A 21,071-nucleotide genomic window follows, 5' to 3' on the forward strand; every position below is an offset into this window, starting at 1 on the left:
TAAAGTAATTAGGGTTTTTTTTGTTGTTTTTTAAAGCAAATACTCCAGTACTTAAACTCAAGTAATAATCTGATTCAATGACTTTCTCTGTCATTGAAGAAACTTTTGATGATGAGAAGTATCTATACTTTGACTCAAGTAAGACTTGCATACTTTGCCCAGCGTTCAGTAAGTCACCCCGAGCTTTTCAGATATACAAAATATCCACACTACAGACAGGTTGGTGAATGCCTGCCATGTTAAAGCATTTGCTAACACTATAAAGATATTTATATCTGTCACAAAAGAGCAAACAAACTGCAGACCATGCTAAAAGATGAAGTTGCTGTGTGTCAATCTGTTTTGAAACAGTGCTAGCAAGAACATTTATTCTGCAGAAGATCAAGATTCAGCTCACTCATTCATGCCCCGCGTGCAGCAAGGAATCCAAATAGCAATCAAGACGAGAGCTTTGGAGAGATGTAGAGAGATGGATTTACATCCAAACAGCTCGAGGGTACTGGCTTTAACTCTACTTAGGATTGGATCAGAATCCAATTCTAGGAAGCCTTCTCTTTTGAATTGTAAGCCACAGTATTTCAATGGATACTGCAAACTGTCGACAAATGCTCAACTGAGACTCTGCGCCTGATGTTAAAACACTCCCAATAATAGATTTTATTGAACTGTGGAATGAACATTTATTCTACTTTTGATCCGTCTACTGCTGCACTGAGACACATCTGGACACACATGTGCACACACAGCGTTCAGGACACACCAGTGTAAATGTACAACTAAGCAGATGTTGTGTTGTCTAATGAGTCTTAATAAGAAATGCTAATACTGCGCAAACATGCTCACACTCCACTAATAGCTGTTTACTTTCTTGTCAGGACTTAACATTGTAATACTGGGGGGTCATGGAGACGTGTCTCCTGACCACGAGTAAACAGTTTTAGCCTCTTATTTATTGGAGATGGTCATGACTCCTAAGAACAACTCTGTCAGGGGAGTGAGAGGGGCATGTTGTGGGTGTATCTAACAGGGCAAGGCTTGAATTTCAAACAGGCCCAGATGATGGGAGCTTTAAAGGGAAAGGCCGCGTTGGAGCAAACAGAAGACAAGGTGATGTAAAGAATTTGAAGTATTCACCGTATGCCCCTGCATTTCAATTATGCCTAGAAATCTATCAATACTAACAGCATTTCTAATGAGCGTGCTTATAATTAATTAAAAATGATCACAGTTTTGTTGGCCAATTACTGTAAGCAGGAGAGAAAGTGAGGTGCTCTTCTTTTTATAAATATGTCCATGGTGGATATGTGAGCAGAATTCACAGCTGCAGGGTACTGAAGGAGGAAGGAGGCGTACAAATGGCTGGCAAATTCGGAAGCACACAGGGCAAAGCTTCACTCTGCAAAGCAAGTGAAACCTTGCCACTAAAGAAAACAAGTGACGTTGAAGACGGAGAGACGCCTGAACCCTGCATCGAGATAGGAAGGGACGAGATCACACAGACTCTCCTAGGAAACAGTATAAAAAAAGAAAAAGAAAACAAAGTTGAATCTAAGAGTGTCAAAGGTACCCAATTAAACTTCCAGATGTGTGCTAAAGACCATTCCATTAATATTCTGCTCTAACTTTCTCGTAAATGTAGCTGTTAAATAACCAGTGGCTTCATATATAAAAAACAAACTTTGCATCAACATAGATAAAAGAGCGATAGATACCCCCAAAAAGCCAGGGTCTTCCTACTCTGCCTTAATAATTCAAACATCTATGGTGCTAACATGGCATCAACTGATCTGTCATCTTTACGCATTTATTTTCTTCAAATTGACTGGTGGCAGCTTTGTGATAATTACATGGACGGGAGATGAAGAGACGATCGGAACATCTGGTGCGGTTACAGACGGCTTTAGCTTTTAGCTTTGAAGCATCTGAAACAGTGACGAGCAAATAAGAAGTAGCACGACAAGACAGTTGGTTGTCTGTGTGCTTTCCACATGTGACTAAAGTTTATGCAAACTGTCAAATCTCATCTTGCGACTTGATGCTCTGTTGTGCTACTCATTTGACTGGGAGTGAAACAGACAGCTCTCTCTGTCTAAACGACAAATGGAGGTCAGGCACCTTTTGATTTCTCAGCTTGACAAAGAAACAGGTTTTTACGATTGTTTTATCTGTATGTAGTTAGTCATGAATGCCTTCAGTCTACAACAAGGTGGCTTCATTAATTAATCAAACACTGGCTTTTTATCTCAGGCGGAGGTTTTCCACGGTTGTTTCCTTCTCATTTATCCCTCCGACTCAGCCACCTAGATGTGATATTTATGCCTTTGAGTCACACTGTGCAGTGAGAATTTCAGCCAATAATGGCACCCACCTGCAGTGAAGATGAATATGTAAATTTGAAAAGTAGGTCAGAGATCAAATTTCATCAGGTAAAATCACTGCTGAAATATCCTTTCGCCAAGCAGGGCTTTCCAGCCAATCTCATTCCCGCATCACCCTCTGGATGACTGCCATCATCCAGGTTTAGCTCATGAAAGTATCCAGTCGTCATTCATTCATCACCGGAAGTATAAAGACAAGAGACAAAGGCAGGCCAGGCATTTAATTAACACTGTTTGATCAATGTAGTCTTTTGAGTCTCAGAGAAATTCAAACAGAGGTTACACGTACTGGACTTAACACTAGGAAATAGCTGCACAATGACAACGCCACAGACCCACTGCCTCCAGCTCATCATATCATAGAAAGCCAAATGGCAGGCTTAGTGTTATGGAAGGCCTGGTGTTATTAAAACTCCAAACATGCTAGAGCTTAATTTTGTTTTCATTACTTTGGTTTGCTTATTTTAATTAGTGGCCTTAATCTGCAATTAGCCCAGAGGTCAACTATACTCTCCGCTTGAAAAAAAAAAAAAAGGAATTGTTTTGAAAGCAGAGAGAAATTGTTTGGACATGTATTTAATTAGACTGTTAACCCATGAAATATCAGTGTCACTCAATCCTTTGCTGTCTTATTAGAACGATAAAAGACAAATAGTGCAGGCATGACTGATTGATGTTCATGACTTAATTTAATTTAACTGCTATTAAAACGAGGGATACTCTTAGAGGATCAAAGCTGATACTCTGATAGGGTCAAACTACAACACGATAGCCTATTACATATCTGAACAACAACATCCACAAAAATGAATATTTATATCAAACAAGAATTACTGCCTTGCTGTTGTATGCTGCAAATCAGTCAAGTTGCACTTACAGTGTACATCTGTGTCTATGAAAAGATGGATGCAAATGTCTCCTCCTCTGTTTCTGAGATATGGCGCTGAATAATGGCCAGAAAAGTGTTTTTGCAGAACATTATGATGTCACAGCTGATCTTTGATCTTTGAGATATAAAATGCCATCACTTCATCATCATACTTAAAAACATTTTTGTGAAATTTTGTCCTAATTAGTGTATGAATTCTTGAGTTATGACCAAACGTGTTTTGTGGGGTCACAGTGGCCTATGACCACCAAATTATAATCAGTTCATTGATTAGTCCAGGTGGTTGCTTTTGCAAAATTTTAGAATCCCCTCAAGGTCTTTTTGAGATCTTGTTCACAAGACTGAGATGGACACAAGGTCCATATGAGTCCATGTGAACATTTTTGCCATGTTTATAGGAATTACCTTCAAGGCATTGTTGAGATACCGTGTTCAGGAGAATGGGACAGACAGAGGGATGAAAGGAAAAATGGACAACCCAAAAACATAACGCCAGCGGGCAAAAAAATAGACTGTCCTTTTTTTCCCTCATAATCCTTGAGGTAACTTAAAAAGGTTATTTACCAAAAAAAAAAATCCTTCAGATGGCACATTTCAATGCATAAAAGTGACACCTGCAGAGTTTCCCAGGAGAACCTTTATGAAGTTCAGTGGCTGATTTTGTCAGCCGATTGAAACAGCTGTACGAACATGTGCCCATTCAGTGTGATATTTTTAACAACGTTCATTTCTTGCTTCTTGCTATGTAATTATCCTCTCTTGTTTGAGTTTCTGTGTCAGCTAACATCTTTATCTTCATTTAGTATTTGGCATACTGAGCCCTCATCAATACCCCACGCTCCTGGGCGCTTGGTGAATATAGCTTGATGTGTGATAGTAGAGCATGAATGATACAGTGGATTGGGATATGGTCCAAATGCTCTCCTTTTCCTTCACAGAGGGAGAACTGCATCGGGGTGGAGAGGAGGCAGTGAAGAGTGGCCACCAGCTGGCTCTGGCTCTGCCTGCTGTGGCCATATCAGCCGCTCCAATGGACAACTTTAATTCATTTATTCTGCCCCTTATCTTTGTAAATGAGCACATGTCACAAGTCTCCATGTAGGCAGGATGAGGCAACTTTCATGGAGAATACAAGGGTAACAAAACATACTTACAAAATGTTTTGAGAGGTGAAACACTGACTATTAAAAGCTACATGACACAAGCCACTGAAGTTAAGAACAGTTACGTCTCACTGCCATTTGAAGGTCTTGACAACCAAAGTTGCTTGGTGCTGCTTTAATGTCAGCGACAAGTTTTGTTTATGCAGGTCTCATAGCTGCGAAGCACTTCAAATGCTATACAGCTACAATAAAACACAGGACCTTTCATGTGTAAGGTGCTTGTGAGGACAGAAAAGTCTGACTATGGAATTTTCATGTTGGCCATAACTCAAAGAGGACGTCAAGAATGATGAAACATTTCTGAATTAAGTGAGAGGGAGCTCTGGATTTCACACTCTGTGGAGACACAGGCTTCTAAACTAATTACTGCAGAAAGATTTGAAAAAATAATTTTCAGAAAGACATGGTATGTGTGAGAGATGCTACATGAAGAGATCTCATGTCCACTGGAGATACCTTTCAAGTGTTTGCCTGATATCGTCTTTACTGGTACTGATTTACATACTACTTTATGGCTTATGATATTTCTCCTACTCCTCGGGTTCATGAAACACTTTTGAAACAAATTGGACTATTTCAAATGTTTTGTCATAGATATTGCAACAAACTGTTTGACTTGGTTAGAAACTTTGGACATAATGGTTTTTAATGGACATTGAGTTTATATTCAATCAGGATCCTGCTGCTGCTTTTGTTATAAAAAGATATAGAATCACAGTCTTGAAGTTGTATGCCTCTGCAGACCATTCAAGGTGGAGTTACAGTAGGGATGCACATATTAGATATTTTGCTAATATCTAATATTACTGAGTTTTAGTGGACGTTTTTGCCAAATTTAAGTAAATTTCCTCCAGACGTTCGGTATATATCATGTTCACAAGAATGGGAGGAATCTATGTATGTACAGACAGAGGGATAGACAAAAATAATACAAAAGCATAAAGCCTCTGACCATGGCTATTCCCAGAATGGAGCAATGAATAGTTTATATATTCTATATTACAATCCATAGTATTTTCATAAAGGCCAGTGATGTGTTACAATTAAGAGATACTGAACCTCAATTTTTCAGTCCAGAGGGCAGAAGTTTTTAGCCTATACAGTTACCTCCTTTGTATAATAGACATTTTCAGCAGCCAAATCGCTGCTATACCTAAAGGATTATGTAAAATATTATATTAAACAGACTCCATAAACAGTTTCCATAAGCCAATTTAGAACGTACCATTGAAAATTATTAAAGGAGTCTACAAAAGATATCCGCACAATGCTGCTCTGCGGTACACGTCAATAATAAAGAATGAGTAACTGGTCAATGACAGGAACAGCTCTGTAGCTCTGTCAGCCTCAGATAACTCTGGGCAGCGTGCAAATACTGCCTTAACACTTGACAAACTACAGCATACTCCCACCCAAAGTGCCGCTCCGGTGCTCAAGCTGTGGTGACTTTCCCTGACAGCAAAGGAAAGACTTCCTAATCAATTCACTCAGTTTGGATACTAAACCCACATAACCCTGCTGTCTGGCTTTAAAATATGGTGTCTGACTATGACATGCCTTATCAATCATTGTGAATATCTCCCTTGTTCTGTTGAATAAAAACACTCCCAGTTGTCAAAGCACTTTTTATCCTTGAACCCATGTCTCAGTGGAGCTATAAATAACTGGCATCTAAAACTCCACTCAGACCCAGCTCATTAGAGGCAGGCATTACACAGAAATAATGGCCACAAACTTGGTTTTATAATGAATCCAGAATGAAAGCTGTCTTAACTCAGAGAGGTGGAAATACAGCGAGAGTATTATTGGACTCAAAGTCCAAAAAAAATATAGTTAAATCGTCAATACTTTGTACGAAATAAAATAGCTCTATTTCCTAAAACTTGCACGATTAGCTTTCAGGATATGACTCAGTAACTGGACCAGGAGGGAGTGTTTTTTTCTTTCACTCTTCCTCTACCCTCTGTCTCTCTAGCCGACTGCCTGATAAGCATTGCCAAAAGAGAGATTTAGCACAGGGCATCTATGCAGAAACCTCCATGAATAACAGTAAAGTAAAGGAGCACTTTTAAAAGGAGAGGGAATGGCAATAATTGTCAAGCACCCATTCCTGCTCATACTTACGAGTGGTGATTTCCATGTGACCACGACAGCTAAAGCCCAGTATCATTCATTAATGCCCTGGCTCCTCATTACTGTCCCCTCACTCTTTTGAAAGACTCATTACCTGCATAATGGAATAGTGCTTAGAACAGTCAGACCTTTCCTTAGTGTGAATTAATCACCTACATGCACAGACAAAAAGGGAATTCTCACATTAAATATTAAGAAACTTCAAGCTCCAGCTTTCTACTTTTTCAAACTTCTGGAAGGTGTACTTTCTTGAAGTGCACCGTCAGGGACATGACACTAGTATCATTGAAGACTGCCCCGGTGTCTTTCATGTGTCTGCGAGGCTAGCGTGGAAAAAAGAAGGGAAGCAAGGAGGAAGAAAGAGATATACTTACAGTTGACTGTGACTTTTACTGCTTTGGTGTCAGGAGAGGCGATGTCATTTAAAGCGCTGCATTCGTAGTCTCCAGCCTGGTCCCTTGTGATGCCGGTGATGTTAAGATATTCTCCACTGTCATACTTCCTGGCTGGAAATAGAAAAATGGAGGCAAAGACCTTACACGGTGTCTTTAAAGAATACAAACAAAGCACACACACACACACACACACACACACACACACACATATATAGCTCTAGGCTTTTTGTAGCCTATGGTGTGTGGAAAGTCTTCATTTGGAATAAACAGCTTTCAAATTTAAGCCTGAGTAGAAGGTGCACTGCGATTAAGTATTGTACTGAACTCCTGATTACCTTCCTAGCATTCTAAAATAGCAGAGGATTAGCGGAGCATTGATCCATTCACATTGATATGGTGGCAGGAAATTAAATAATGGTGTATTCCCAGTCATCCACTCATCATTTGCTCAACTCCACACTGTGCTGTTAGAGATACTTCCTGGAAGACAGACAGATTCAATGGCTCAATGCACATGTCAGTGCTTTATAGTTAGCTAACAGGGCCAAAGGCAGTAGCAGCAAAGCACCATGACTGGCATATTAGCCAGGGCGTAGTGCACCTAAGAAGCTGCAGGGAGCACAGATCGACACAAACATGTCCACTCCAATCAATAAAGAATCAGTAAAATACTTTAGTACAGTTAATACTGCAGTGAATTACTAGATTGTTTTAAAAAATGTTTTATGTATTTTTAATGGGAGAAAAAAGAATGATAATTGGAAAGGTGCAATAATCAGATACAGCGTGGTGTCCAGCATGATAATAATCAGGGGAAAAAATATATAAGACGTTATTTTAAGTACAGTCTTAGTAATGACAGCCAACAGGCCATCTACAAATTGTCACATACCATGTATTTGGCATCTGTATATATAATTGATGTTACATAATTGACAGACAGACAGGCGGCTGGACGGATAGACAAACAGGTCAATAGATAGCTCAATAGCTAGATAGCTAGATAGATAGATACACTTGCAGTTGCAATTTCCTTTTTCTTTCTTTTCGTTTTTCTTTCTAAGAACTGTTATTGACAGCATACACAAACACTTGCACTTTGGAACTTTTCTTTAAAGCTACTGCAAACTTGGCTTGACATTGTAAAAATGCAAATATAATATCAAAGAAGAGTATCTCATTAAGCTTCCACCAAAATATGAGTTCAAATATTTTCATTACAATCCAAAATCCAGTTTAAAAAACAAAACAAAAAAATTAATTTGGCTAATCACACCATTTCTTAGGATGGTGGGGGAATGATCAGATCACAATTGCCTCTTAACAAGTACTGTTGACAATTTGTTTTTCTTTTATTCACTAGCATCAAATTGTTTTGCTGCCATGGAATAAACTACCAAATCCATCAAATGGTCCCTACTTGGTGAGAAAGGTAACCAGACTATCTGGCAAACTAGGTAAGGCCTTCCAAATCTTTTTTTTTTTTTTTTTTTTTTCAGAATATAACTTTGTTTTAGCATTTTCTTTATACTGACATAAAATGGCTGGCATTAGCTTTTCTATTTAAAACGTTTGAGCTTATTATCAACCAACCCAGTAGTCTGATAGCTATCTTAGCTACTCTGCCATCTTGCAGACTGAGGTAGACCATCCGTAATTCTGTTTTTATTAAGTGATACCTCCTGGACTAAGAAGCTGTGTGTTTTAGCCACAGACTGTAAAGATAGTGGACATAGCTACCATGATGTCACCCATTGCATTGTGGACTCCTGTTTTGAAGCCTCTAGTCTGGTATTTCAGCCAGTTGCCATCTTGGCCTGAAGGGACCGTATTTGGGCGAGGAGCTTGCACTATGGAGGAGCACTATTGGCAGACAGCCTGTCACTTATAACGGCCCCACTTCTAATGATGCATAACTTTAAGCCTTGATAAAATATAACACGTACAGCTGTCATGGATGTTGAAATTAGCTATAGAGACTGAAACTGTTTTTGTAACAGGCTGTGAACGTGTTTATTTCTGCTTTAAAGTTGGCCATTTTAAAATGGGTGTCTATGGGGGTTGACTGGCCTCTGGTGCCATCTTCAAGTGGTCATTTAAAGAACTCCAGCTTTTGGCACTTAATTTTTCAGCCGTGTGGTTATACCTTCCTGACTAACAAGCTGCATGTTTAAGCAACTTGTATCCACCTTTATGAAACGGTTAGCATTAGCTTTGTTATGCTACACTTTTGCACTTCTTATCAACTCTGTGACTGATATAGATTTTGGTGATATACCCCAGTCTGCAAGCTAGCTTAACATAGGAGCTTTCAAACCATGTGCAACATGCATGAGAGTTGTGACGCAGTTACTGTCAGTGCAGCTGTTTATCATATGGTGCATGCATCTAAATTTGATCGGCACACAATCAGCCACACCTAAGACTGATCTGCCAGTTACCAGTCATTGCTGATCAAGTTTAAAACATGCCAATTCCAGTCACCAGCTGATTGACTTATCTCTCATAGATACATAGAGAGACGGAAAGACAGAGAGAGAATACTAATAATGAAACCAATTTGACTGGGTGCGCTTGTACAAAACGGTTATAAGATCTCAGCAGGCAGCACTGTGTATGTGTATTAGCGAGACTGTGGCAGATTCTGCCCTGACCAGAATTAATTTCTAATCCAGTGGTGCTCAGTGTGAAATCTATTTATAAACAACCTTTCAGGGAGGTAATGGTGGTTTGGTTTGGAAGGTGTGTGGACGCGTTTGCAAGGCACAAGAATCAAACAGAGTGCACAATCAAGAAAAACTGAGCTCAACATACTGTTCAGAAAGCCGCAGAGACCCGACACTGACTCAGCAATAACTCATAAAAGAGAAGCCAGAATCAAGACAATCCATGCTTCATAAGTGGAGACATTGTCATTCTGTGCTGCCAATCTCCCCTGCAAGTGTGCTGAATTCTTATATACTGCCACCTTCTTATTCTGCAACCCTGGTGGCTTTTTATCTACGAGCTACTATGTCAAAAAAAAAAAAAAATCCTTGAAACTCAAGGCATTGTCGATAATGAGTTTTCCTGTCTTTTCTCACACAACAATGGAGTCCAAGAGTCTTGGCAAAGATATTGGTGGCTACACAAACAACAGCAAAGAAAAGAAAAATGTTGATCCATAAACAAGCACCGGATGTGTCTGAAAAACAGAAGCGTTAATATGCCAAGAGAGCACAGGGACGGAGAAATAACACAAAGAGCTCTATTTTTGTGGCAGTGCATGGCTCATGGCTGGGCTTTGCACCAGTGAAGACTCATTTTTTTATAGCTTCATCCTGCTGATTAGGGTGGGGAGGGGTGGGTGGTGCAGAACAGAAAGTGTCAGTAAAGCGATCAAATGGTGCAGCAGTGCAACTCTGGTGTTTAAAATGACGGGGATTTATGCAGACTAGGTCAACGTGGTGCGATTTTGTCTAGGACTTTACCTGAGTCATGTGCACATAATCAGACAAACCTATGCTTTTTGTGAATAAAATGCTGGGAAATTTGACTTGATTTGCATTTTCTCAAGCAGGAAATAAGTATGAGGGGACTAGATTGACATATTACATGTATCTGTCAAAATCAGCCGTAAAGTCGGGTAGAACAGGCATCAGCTATCAAATGTAATTGGCTGTACTGAAGGGACAGTTTTTCATCACTAATCTAATTCAAAATAAATTAGTACACTGAAATGAAATTCAACTTAAACAGTTTGGTTGATGTGTGAGTACTTCATGCAGCTTCAGTGCAAGTAATTTCCTATGTGTTATCCCTGCAGAGACGTAGACCATCAGTAATATACCTAGAATTAAAGCTATGACAGATGCAGAGGGACTGGATATTATCTGTTTCACTGAATAAGTAGGTCTCCTGCTATGCTAGGCTACAGCAAAAACCAGCACCTCTATTGCTTGTGGAAGACATCACATCCTCTTAAAAACTGTGCAAAAGAACAGTTTTTAGAGGAGAATGTTTATCTTCATGGCCAGCTGTCTTTCTTGCAAAACTACTGCTTGGAAAATAAAAAATATAAAATGTAATCTCACTGTCTTTTGTGTTTGTGATAAGGAAATCTCTTTTGGTCTGACAACATTATGAAATAAAATGCTTGAAATGAAGGGATACAGTTTTGTTCAGTTAAAATTAAATAATTTCATTTATCATGTGTTATTTAACTGTTCATTAGATGCAATTTAAGCACCGAGTGCTCTCCACATTTTGACCTTCTGTATTAAAAAGCCCTGACAATGGCACACAGTGAGGCACAGCATCAGTTTTCTCTCCACATGGCACTGATAACTAATGCTTTTTTCATTGTGATTAAAACAGGCCGCATATTTATATCTCTAAAGTGGACATCTGTACCAACATCATCAGTATCGACATACTTTTACATTATGGTGCAAGTAAATGGGAGTTAAATTCAGATCTCAACTGAGTAGGGTGGGTTGGTAAAAATCAAACATTAATAGTCAAGACTGATATCAGGCATAATACACCTAGTGATTCCCTGAAATATCCAACAGTTTTATAGCTTTACTTTGCACCTGTAGCCATGAAATTACCAAAATCTGTCTGCAGAACCAAATGATACAGAAATACTTTTGTACCAGCAGCTATTGCACTACTGAACAAAGCGAGCACAAGATGATGCACTTTAAGGTTTGGAGTGAGTGTATGTGAGTGTGTAGAAGCTCTTTGTCATGACGTTCTTAGAAAGGTCTTACACCTTGATAATATTTTGAAACTGGATGATACTTGTTTTAATGTCCTTTAAATGTCCTGTTCTGCTGTGCTGTCTTGTATTAGAAGCGTGAATCTGCCAATCTGCACAATAACTATTGGCCATGTGTATCTGTACCATGTGCCACTGACTGTGTGCTTAATGATGCAACATTGATTTATAGCAAGACAGCAGGTTGTGTTCATGTACAGCTCATATGTGTTTCAGAGGGACACTCACATCCACTGTACATGACAAAGCAAAAAGTCAGATATATTCATCTTAATGAATGTCTACATATTGCAAACACAGCTTTTATGGATTTTTGCAAGCCATTAGTGGTTCCACTGTGTCTGTGTTTACTGCATACAATGGTCGATGCTACAAATCATGCGTCTGTTGCTGTTGTCTTTTATTGTGAAGAACTTTGTGAAGACTGCTCTAGAAAAGTGCTATATAAATGCACTTTATTTACACAGTTATGGATCATAAAAGAACTACAGACTTTCCCAGGACACCAGGACATTATGACTCAATGCCCTATGTATACCCCCCCCCCCCCCCCCCCTCAAACACACACACACAAACACACGCAGTTAACATGGTTGACCTATACACCGCCCTCAATGCACAGCTCCAGTGTACTTGACTGTAATGGGGAATTATGATACGCAGGATGTGGAAATCCACTGTGGGCACTTGTGTCTTTTACTAGGGCAATGAAATCTAAAGCAGTGACCCATGAGACCAAGTACGCCTGATGCTTCCAATGCCATTTACCAATTGGCTGAATCAAATGCAGTGGTTTCCACTGGAAAGCATTCGGGTCGGAAGTTGGTTGCATAGGGCACATGAAAGCAATCAATGTCCAAATACAATGAACATTAAATTAAAATGAAACTTACGTATAAAATTTTTGTTCTCTGAGATGGTGGAGTGGAATGGTATGATTCACAGGATAAGAACGGAGACAAGCTTTCTTCCCTTATGCCTAACAGTGCTGAATAGCCCCTTGGTCTATATTATTTTCATGAGCAACAGGAGCTTAGGTGCCACTGACTACAATTTTGAAAGGCACCAGTATTATTCCTAAGCCTCTGCTTTTGCACTCAGTTTGACCTTGAATTTAGGAGGTGATTCCACCTGCTAAGGAGAAACGAAAGTGCAATTTTCCTGGCTTTAGTTGAGAAAAGTGCACACAAAGACCTTTGCAAAATCAAAAACTCCTCTCATGTTGAGAGCAGTTTATCTGATTTTTAGGTGAGCACTTCACTTTGGTGTTTCACATACGTTTGAGTACATGTTAAAGTAAACAGGATAAACAATTTTAATGCAGTTTTTTAGGGTTGACTGGGGTTGGGTACCACTCAAATTTGAAGCAATATCCTTACACATAATTCGGTACCTGTTCCTGACTATATCTTTTTTTCTGTACTTATATTTTTCTGTAATAACAAAAATTTCATTTTTTAACCAAGTTGCAGAGGTGACCCACTAGACCAAAACGCAGTTCTGCTCCGCTGCTCTTTTCTAATTACACACAGAGCTAATCTTCTGTCTCTGTCTGTTTGCGTGTGTGTGTGTGTGTGCATGTATGTCTGCTCATCTAGCAGTGACACTGGGCTAATACTAAAATAAAAAATAGAAAAAAAAAATTAGACAAGACGTTGAGACTATCACGGCAGATCGACACAAGCTGGGAAGTCCAGCAGCAAAGCTCAGCGGTCGGCTTCCCCCCTTAAGAGTGCTAACCTGGCGCACTCTGTGGAGCTTCGCTGCCGGACATGAAGTGCTCTGTATTGAAATCTGACATCTATGGATTTAACGTGAATCGGTTATCAGTAGGACCACTATAATTTGGTTTCTACCCTTACCCAGCCCTTGTTAAGACAAAGTCTGTAAAGGGTTAAAACACACACACACACACACACACACACACACACACACACACACGCACGCACGCACACACACACACGCACACACACACACTATTTCCTTTTATTTAATGTCTTTAGCCATCAGAAAACATTTATGGTTTAAGTGAGTGCAGATACATTTATGGAGCATTTAAGTTTTTAACTATTTCTTCTGACAAAGCCTCTGAAGTCTTTGAGCTTTTATCTCAAATGGGAAATAATCAAACCAGAAATGTTATTCTTGATAACAACTTAAGACTTCACTCTACTGGGCTTACAGTATCTGTTTCACCTAATACTGCCTGATTTGATTTGGTCTGAAGCTGTTTTCTTCAAGGCAGTCAGACTGATGCCACCCCGCCTGATTGCCAGTCGTATGGCACCAGAGGCCAGACGATCTTTTATTCTTCTGTGGCTTTAAAGCCTTTTAGTCCAAAGAATCATGCCATCTGAGACCTAATTACCACAATCTTTTATTTAATTTTCTTTTAATATATCATTTTGGTTTTGTGACAACAAGACATAAAATATGTATTCTGCTAACGCTGCAAAGTGGCAAAAAATATTAGAATGCCAACTAAGGCTCAAGAATCAATAGAGGGAAATGAAAGTGAGTTCTAAAATGCCACTAACAAGTGTAGCTTTCATGATATGAGAGTGGGTGCAAAATGGGTGGCCTATGCTTGGTTGACCGTATGATGTAAAACGGCATCAGTGGCTGACTATTTGGAGCCTCCAGCTAACTGGCATGGAAATGAAAACCCAGCAAATGACACTATATAAATACAACTGACAAAGTGAGTTCTGTATCACTGAACATTGAGGATGCAAAACAGATAAAAGATGCACTGAAGATGTGGGTAATGAAAATGAATGGGGATCATTCACAGCAGGAATGATGCATAATGTCAGTCTATATCCAGTTCAAACAGCAGGGCAATTTAACTGTCTGTGTCTTAATTATGGCAACTGACAACAAGGATTCAAACCATGCAAATGCTAAGATACACCATCCTTTTTTAACATACAAAAATACCTTTTCACTTGTCATAGCAGGTGAAGCACAGGCGTAATTAATTCAATTAATCAACCAATTTATGATGGCTCAGTTGTTACAAGGTAAGCCATGCCAGGAAGCCTGCACACACAAACCAGTGCATTAGAATTGGCATTTCCAAATAGTCTGCAGCCATTATTAATGTTATCAGTCCTTCCGTGGTTTTTCCTGCTCGTCAAAAATTCTGCTGGCACTACCATCAGGAACAGGTGTGAGTAATAATGACTCCCACATTCAACAGTACCCTTTAGTGATATCCACAGGTGGCATGTAGGCACCCAATTAGACTGATGGAGCTAAATGTTACAGCTTGCAAATGCTCACGAAGAGATCTGTGGAGCGTTGTGCTGATGATTCAGCTTGGAAATACCTTCAAATGACATCTTAGATGTGGTCAAACATTAATCAAACCTCCAAGATGAGTTAAACTGAATGAAGTATGGTGGAAGATATAACATCATCACCATGACTGTATCAGTTTCATCAATATTTTTATTGTGCTCTTACATCCCACACTTCTGTTCTTAATGTTGTTTTTGGGGCACTCTGCTTTTTCTGAGCGGTGTGAATGAATGTTCCTTCCTCGCTGTTGCTGGCTGCAAGATTAAAAAAAAAAAAGAAGCTTTAGCTAAATCTTATAATCTAACAAATTTGCTGTTATTCATGTCAGAAAAAAAGCCCTCTAGAAATGCTGATGATAATAATAATAATAATTATTATAATATGATATAATATATATATCACACCGTGAATGTCTTCACTTATGATTGCTAATACAACCAATCCCACTTATGCGTGCAGTTAGGTTGAAGAGGTGAATGATTGACTATTACGACCATTACCATTACTGTCTACCCACTATGGAGAGACCCTCTGCTCACCCTCTGTTTTTTGGTTCTTTGCTGGTACATTTTCGCACCACAGACAAATTATGTTACTAAGCTCTAATAAAGACATCCACAGACATTCACTGCATTAAGTAAATAATTGATCAAATTTTGTTGGATACAAAAAAATGGCAAATGGAGGCCAAATGAACTGACTGTACTACTTTGGAATCTCAGGGGGAAAAATTAGTTTGCTGTTAATTGAAAAGATTTACAAAAACCAATTGTGAGATTAAATGGGGACCAGTGGAGTGCAAGACAAACTGTTGAATGAAAAATCAAAATATGTATTTATAAATGTGTAATTTCTTGACTGAATTCTTGGAATTGTCAATGTTAATTATACATTCATTGCAAGGAAAAATATTATTTGACAATGACAAGTGCTGTCCTGCAATGTAGTGGAAAAAAATTGAATTATGAGTGAACTTACTTGTGAATTTGAGTTTATTTTTACTTATCGAGCTCATGACAGCCAACCATTGTAAAAATGCAACAAAGTGATAGGATATTATTTTTTGCCCACATCTAAACTGAAATATAAGTATGGACTTATTTCCTAAGCAGATATCTTCTATCGTCCTTTGTTTGAACAAATACATAAATACCGATAATTCTAAAACACATGGACAAATTTCCACTTGAAAAAAAAATCTAATTAGGCTGCAGTCTTTCTTGATAAATGAAAGCCAATATTTTTAGTTGCATCATCCTGCCCAGGCTGCAAATGGTATTCTTATCGATTACAGCAGGAAGGGGGCTTTGCAAAGGTCATAGGAGCCATTAAACAAGAATCCCATCCTTGCTATATACTTTGAAGAACATTACATGTCGAGTGCTCAACCTTGACATTACAGGAAAACAATAACGGAGAGAGCATTATGTATGCTGGAAAAATACAGAGAATACAAGATGTAACAAAATAACCTCCAATGTTGGTGTTAGTAATGTCAAACCACCTAGAGACCTAACATGAGTTGTCTGTGAGTGCATGCTGAGAGATATTTGAGAGACTGACAGAGGCCCTTCTCACCTGAGGGAGATGTCACTCCAAGCAAATTAAAGAAATCATAGCGAGGTTAATTTCACATTCAGCGCCAATGCTTGCTAAGTCCCGTTGCAGTAAGCAATTTCCCACATTGTGTAGGGGAGCTGTGAGTACACTTCCTTCAGGGCTGCAATAAGCAGATAGGGCAGGCATCGCTGAAGAATCCATTATAGCATAGAGCAGCATTTTCTACATCAATTTATCCTTTTAACTTCTGAAAATGGAGAACAACCCACGCTGCTACATTGTGTGCTGTTGCCTTCTGGCCCCAACTCAAGGTGTGGGCCCGAACTAGGGGTAGAATCACACGATGTGCAGGGCCTGTCTGAAAAACAGGCTGTTAGTCAGCCTTGATACATAACCCCTACCCTGCTCCCTGGCTGTCAATCTGAGGTCGCTAAAATCCAGAGAGTGGAACTGGGCAGAAGGAGCCTTGAGTCATGTCTGATTGCATGTGCTACCACCTCAGTGACCCGTTGAATTACCTCGCAGTTACTTTCTGTGCTGACATACTTAGCCAAATGCACTGTATGCAGGAAAACACAATTTCAGGCGCTGGACATAGCTGGGCTGAGAGATCTATGTGACTCTGGGATGAGAAAAATAGCTTAGGCAAGGCTGAGAGTATCGCCCGTCATTCAGCAAAGGCATACAGAGTAAAAAGCTTGAGCAGTGTAACTGAGGACACTATTTCATCAACATGTTTTATCATTTTTGTATATTACAATTGATGCATTAATATGTTTGTTGATTCCAGTCCAAACATACAATGTAAACATTATTGAGATAATTATTTATCTATTTGACTGTGTGGTATATTTACCAAATAAGCCAGGACAGAAGAAATCTGACTGATCGAATATAGACTGTGGCTATATGCCTGCCATTGGCCAACTATTTCAGCTGGCATTCTCCTCCCCTGCCACTATTTGCATCGTACGGTTTTGTAGGGGCACTGTTGCTGCATCCTAGGCTTAGCACCAGCCAAGACAACTGTGATAGGTTAAGAGCAATACAAACAACCCAAAGTGTTTTTCCCGCTACAGCAGAATGATCATGGGTGCTTCTAGATGTTTCTCTATCGCTGTCACAGCTGTGTGGAGAAACGTCTGGCTATGGAAGACAAGGATAGAAGTTGTGAATTAGAACTAGATAAAATAACAGGCAGGCCACAAGTGTTTGGGTCCGTCTGCTGTACTCATATCAATGCATGCCTATGCTCATGCTCTCTCTCTCCTACCTGAAATCAGTGAATTTGTCAAGTCATGTGGCCAACTGCAGTTTGTTTTTTCGCAATGGTTGTGTCCAAAAAAAAAAAAAAAAGGATCATTCCATTTCGTTATGAAACAGCCCCAAAGCAACACTAAATACAATGTTTATTTTTGTTATCTTAATAAGAATATTTGAATATTTGTGTTCAAAATGAAATTTGGTTATCACTGCTTATATTTACAATGATTATTGCTATTGTTGCTCTTGTTGCCCCCCCCAAGCAGCTGGACCCCAGAAAGCTTTCTCCTTTGCCTATAGGCAGCCCTTAACGTACTGTTAGATCGCAAATTTAAATACATTTGACTTTATCATTAAACTAGGACATAATGTAATGTGTAACAACTGAGCAAACACTTGACTCCATACCATAGCTCAACTGTGCTCACTGTTTAATTAACTGTCTAGGCCGCCACAGTGCGCGGTACTGAATCAATCTGTCGAGCTTAGCTAAAGCATTATTACTTAACACGCTGCAATACATGTGTGAATATAAGAACAGAAAACAGAAGGTGTATATCTCACATTGCATGTATTCAAAATGAATGGCTTTTACAAGATCTGATGAATTACAATGAGAATGGAACAAAACAATTGCATATATATCCGTTGATACATATCTACAAAGTCAGCTATATCATGATCCAATTCAGAGAAATATGATAGAGTCAACAAACATTATCACTGACCTTTTACAGCATACTTTCTGCCCTTAGTAAGCACTGTTTTCACTCATGATCACTGAAAAAAAATTGAGGAACAATGCAGAGCAAAGATTACAACTAAAAACTAAAAGGACTTATTTTTTAAAAGCCCTGTGATTAGTAGACCACCAGCTCTAACTGCTGAGACACAGCTGCCCAGATTAATCACTAATGGAAATATTCAGTTGTAGCTCTGAAGTCCTGTGATGTTCAAGGGTCAAACACTTTAAAACATTCTTTTATTTTAATATAGAGGAAACTTCTAAAATATAGAAAAAATAATTGAAGTTGCTCTCTAGATGGAAATCATCCTTGGTTGAGTGGTAGTGACTCAGTGTCACAATTTAGGGTTTTTGGGTTGATTTTTTAAAGGGGGTCTACTATTCGTCAAATTACCAACAGTCCTATGAAGCATGTGCCTATTGAGCACCTCTTTAGTTTGCAATACCCAGCTCAACAGCTGAATGGGAAAGTAGACACGTGGTTCTGTTGAGATCTGAAAATTAAAATGCAGAGTCTATCTCTTTATCTTTCACCTCCCATCGTGTTTAAAGCATGCTCAAGTGTCAGCCCTTGAACTGTGCGTCAGTTCATTGCAAACTATGAGAAAAGGAACCCAGTGCTGAATGAGAGATCCCTGGTGAACAGACCGCCAGAAACTTACTTAGCATCTCTTAAAGAGCTGCCAAATTCCAATGCCACGTGGCGCGCACAACTCAAGGTATATAGCAGTGATATGAAGTCAAGTTTGAATAATTCATCACAGCGTTCACACTGAAACTGACTGAGCTACTGTTCTTATGCACTTGCTGTTGCCACTTAGTTCAGGACCAAGCAAGTTGTGTTGGATCCAGCTCTGAGTAGGCTACACATACTGTAGTGAGTTGTCAGTGTTGAGGATGCTGCTGTCTGTTATCTGGGGGGATGTTTGGGGAAGATGTGCTCTTAAATGAAAAGGCAAAAATACCATACAGTATGTAGTTGATATATGTACAGTAGCTGCTTGGGAAGAGAGAGAGAAAAATGTGTCCCAGCTGAGTCCTATCACAGGAAACAATCAAATATGTATTCTAGTATTCTAGTCAGCCTTTTCAAAGGTCACACTTCTATCCCATGGATTCAAATCTCAATTGAAAAAGCTTATCAAAGCAATTTTGCCCAGCCATCCGCCCAACCAGACCGGACTGAAACAGACTATGTTAAAGGCTATTTCACCCCTCCTCCCTATGACCTATGAAATAGTGGTGAGGAACCACAGCACAGTACTCCATGCGTAAGCAATACCCTAAAAGGCTGACATGTCACCCAAGCTATTGTGGGCTTTAGTAGTAAAGTAATGTCAAGAGCTGAATTAATAATGACCAATTGGCTTTTGGCAGTATTACCACAGTATTTTCCCAAATGGTATTTCTACCTTAAATTCAGCTTCTATTTAACTATACAAGTTGTTTGAGCACATCAAAATCCTTGGGGACAAGCTGTGGGGTCTGAAATGATCTCACTGATTCACACAAACTTGGCAGCTTCCCATTAATTATTTTCAACTGGTGACCGAGCTGCAGCACTGGAGCAGTCGGGGGTAGAATCATTGCTCAAGGGCACAACAACAGTGTTTAATAAGGGAGGGCATGAGACATTCACTTTGCACACCCAGATTTCACCAGCTGATAAGGGGACTTGAGCAGGCTTTCCACTCTTGGGCGACCTTATCATGCAGCAATCATCCCCAAACTCCTGAGGACTTTGCTGTCAAGCACAATTTTTACACGGGTAATTAAACCAAAACAGCAACGATTCTTCAAGAACATTAAGCTATATACATATGCTGGCACCACTTCTTAGTTGCATGTCAACAACGATGATCTGTGTGTTACAAGTACTTGCTTCAGTTTGCATCCCTCTAATTGAAGTCTATGCATTGACTTTATATGCACACATACTGAGCCAAATTATCGTCTCAATAAACAGTTTACGGCCTCACTTCACTGGATGCACAAAGTTTATTATTAGCTGGCAGTTGGCTGGTTGGCAGGAAGGAGAGAGAAGGGGAAAAATGCAAACACAAAACAGTCGGAGTGGGAATAGGAACTTGACAGTCAGTCAGGGCAATTTATCATCCTGTCAAACTTCACTGACTGCTGCAGCAGAACTATCTACAGTGCAAAAAATCCCCACCCCCACCCCAAAATGGCTGAGTGTTGAAGAGAGTACGGCCAGCAAATAAAACCTGCCATGTAGACGTGTTTGTCATTTTACAGCCATTTCACCTGCTTGGCCTCATGAGTCAAAAATGAAAGCAATTCATTTTACCAAATAAGCATATAAATAGCCCAAACTTTGTACTGGGGGTCAAACGATATAATCAGGAATAACTGGTGTTAGTCTGATCATAGCACAAAACTCATGATTAGATACACTCACGATGAAAAGTTTGACAGAAAATAAACTTTTTAAGCTGAAAATTTGTTATCCTAAGTAAATG

At 39.4% G+C, this 21,071-nt stretch overlaps 1 protein-coding gene across 2 annotated transcripts in view; it reads right to left on the reverse strand.

Moving 5' to 3' along the window:
• Positions 1–21,071, reverse strand: part of negr1 (neuronal growth regulator 1) — a 161,044-nt gene that overhangs the window by 56,953 nt on the left and 83,020 nt on the right. For both annotated transcript variants that reach the window (XM_042483651.1, XM_042483650.1), the window contains exon 4: positions 6,938–7,069. In XM_042483651.1, coding sequence (XP_042339585.1) covers positions 6,938–7,069 — 132 coding nt within the window. The remainder of the gene's footprint in view (positions 1–6,937; positions 7,070–21,071) is intronic.

This window comes from Plectropomus leopardus, chromosome 3 (assembly GCF_008729295.1).
Source record: "Plectropomus leopardus isolate mb chromosome 3, YSFRI_Pleo_2.0, whole genome shotgun sequence".
Lineage (NCBI taxonomy): Eukaryota > Metazoa > Chordata > Actinopteri > Perciformes > Serranidae > Plectropomus > Plectropomus leopardus.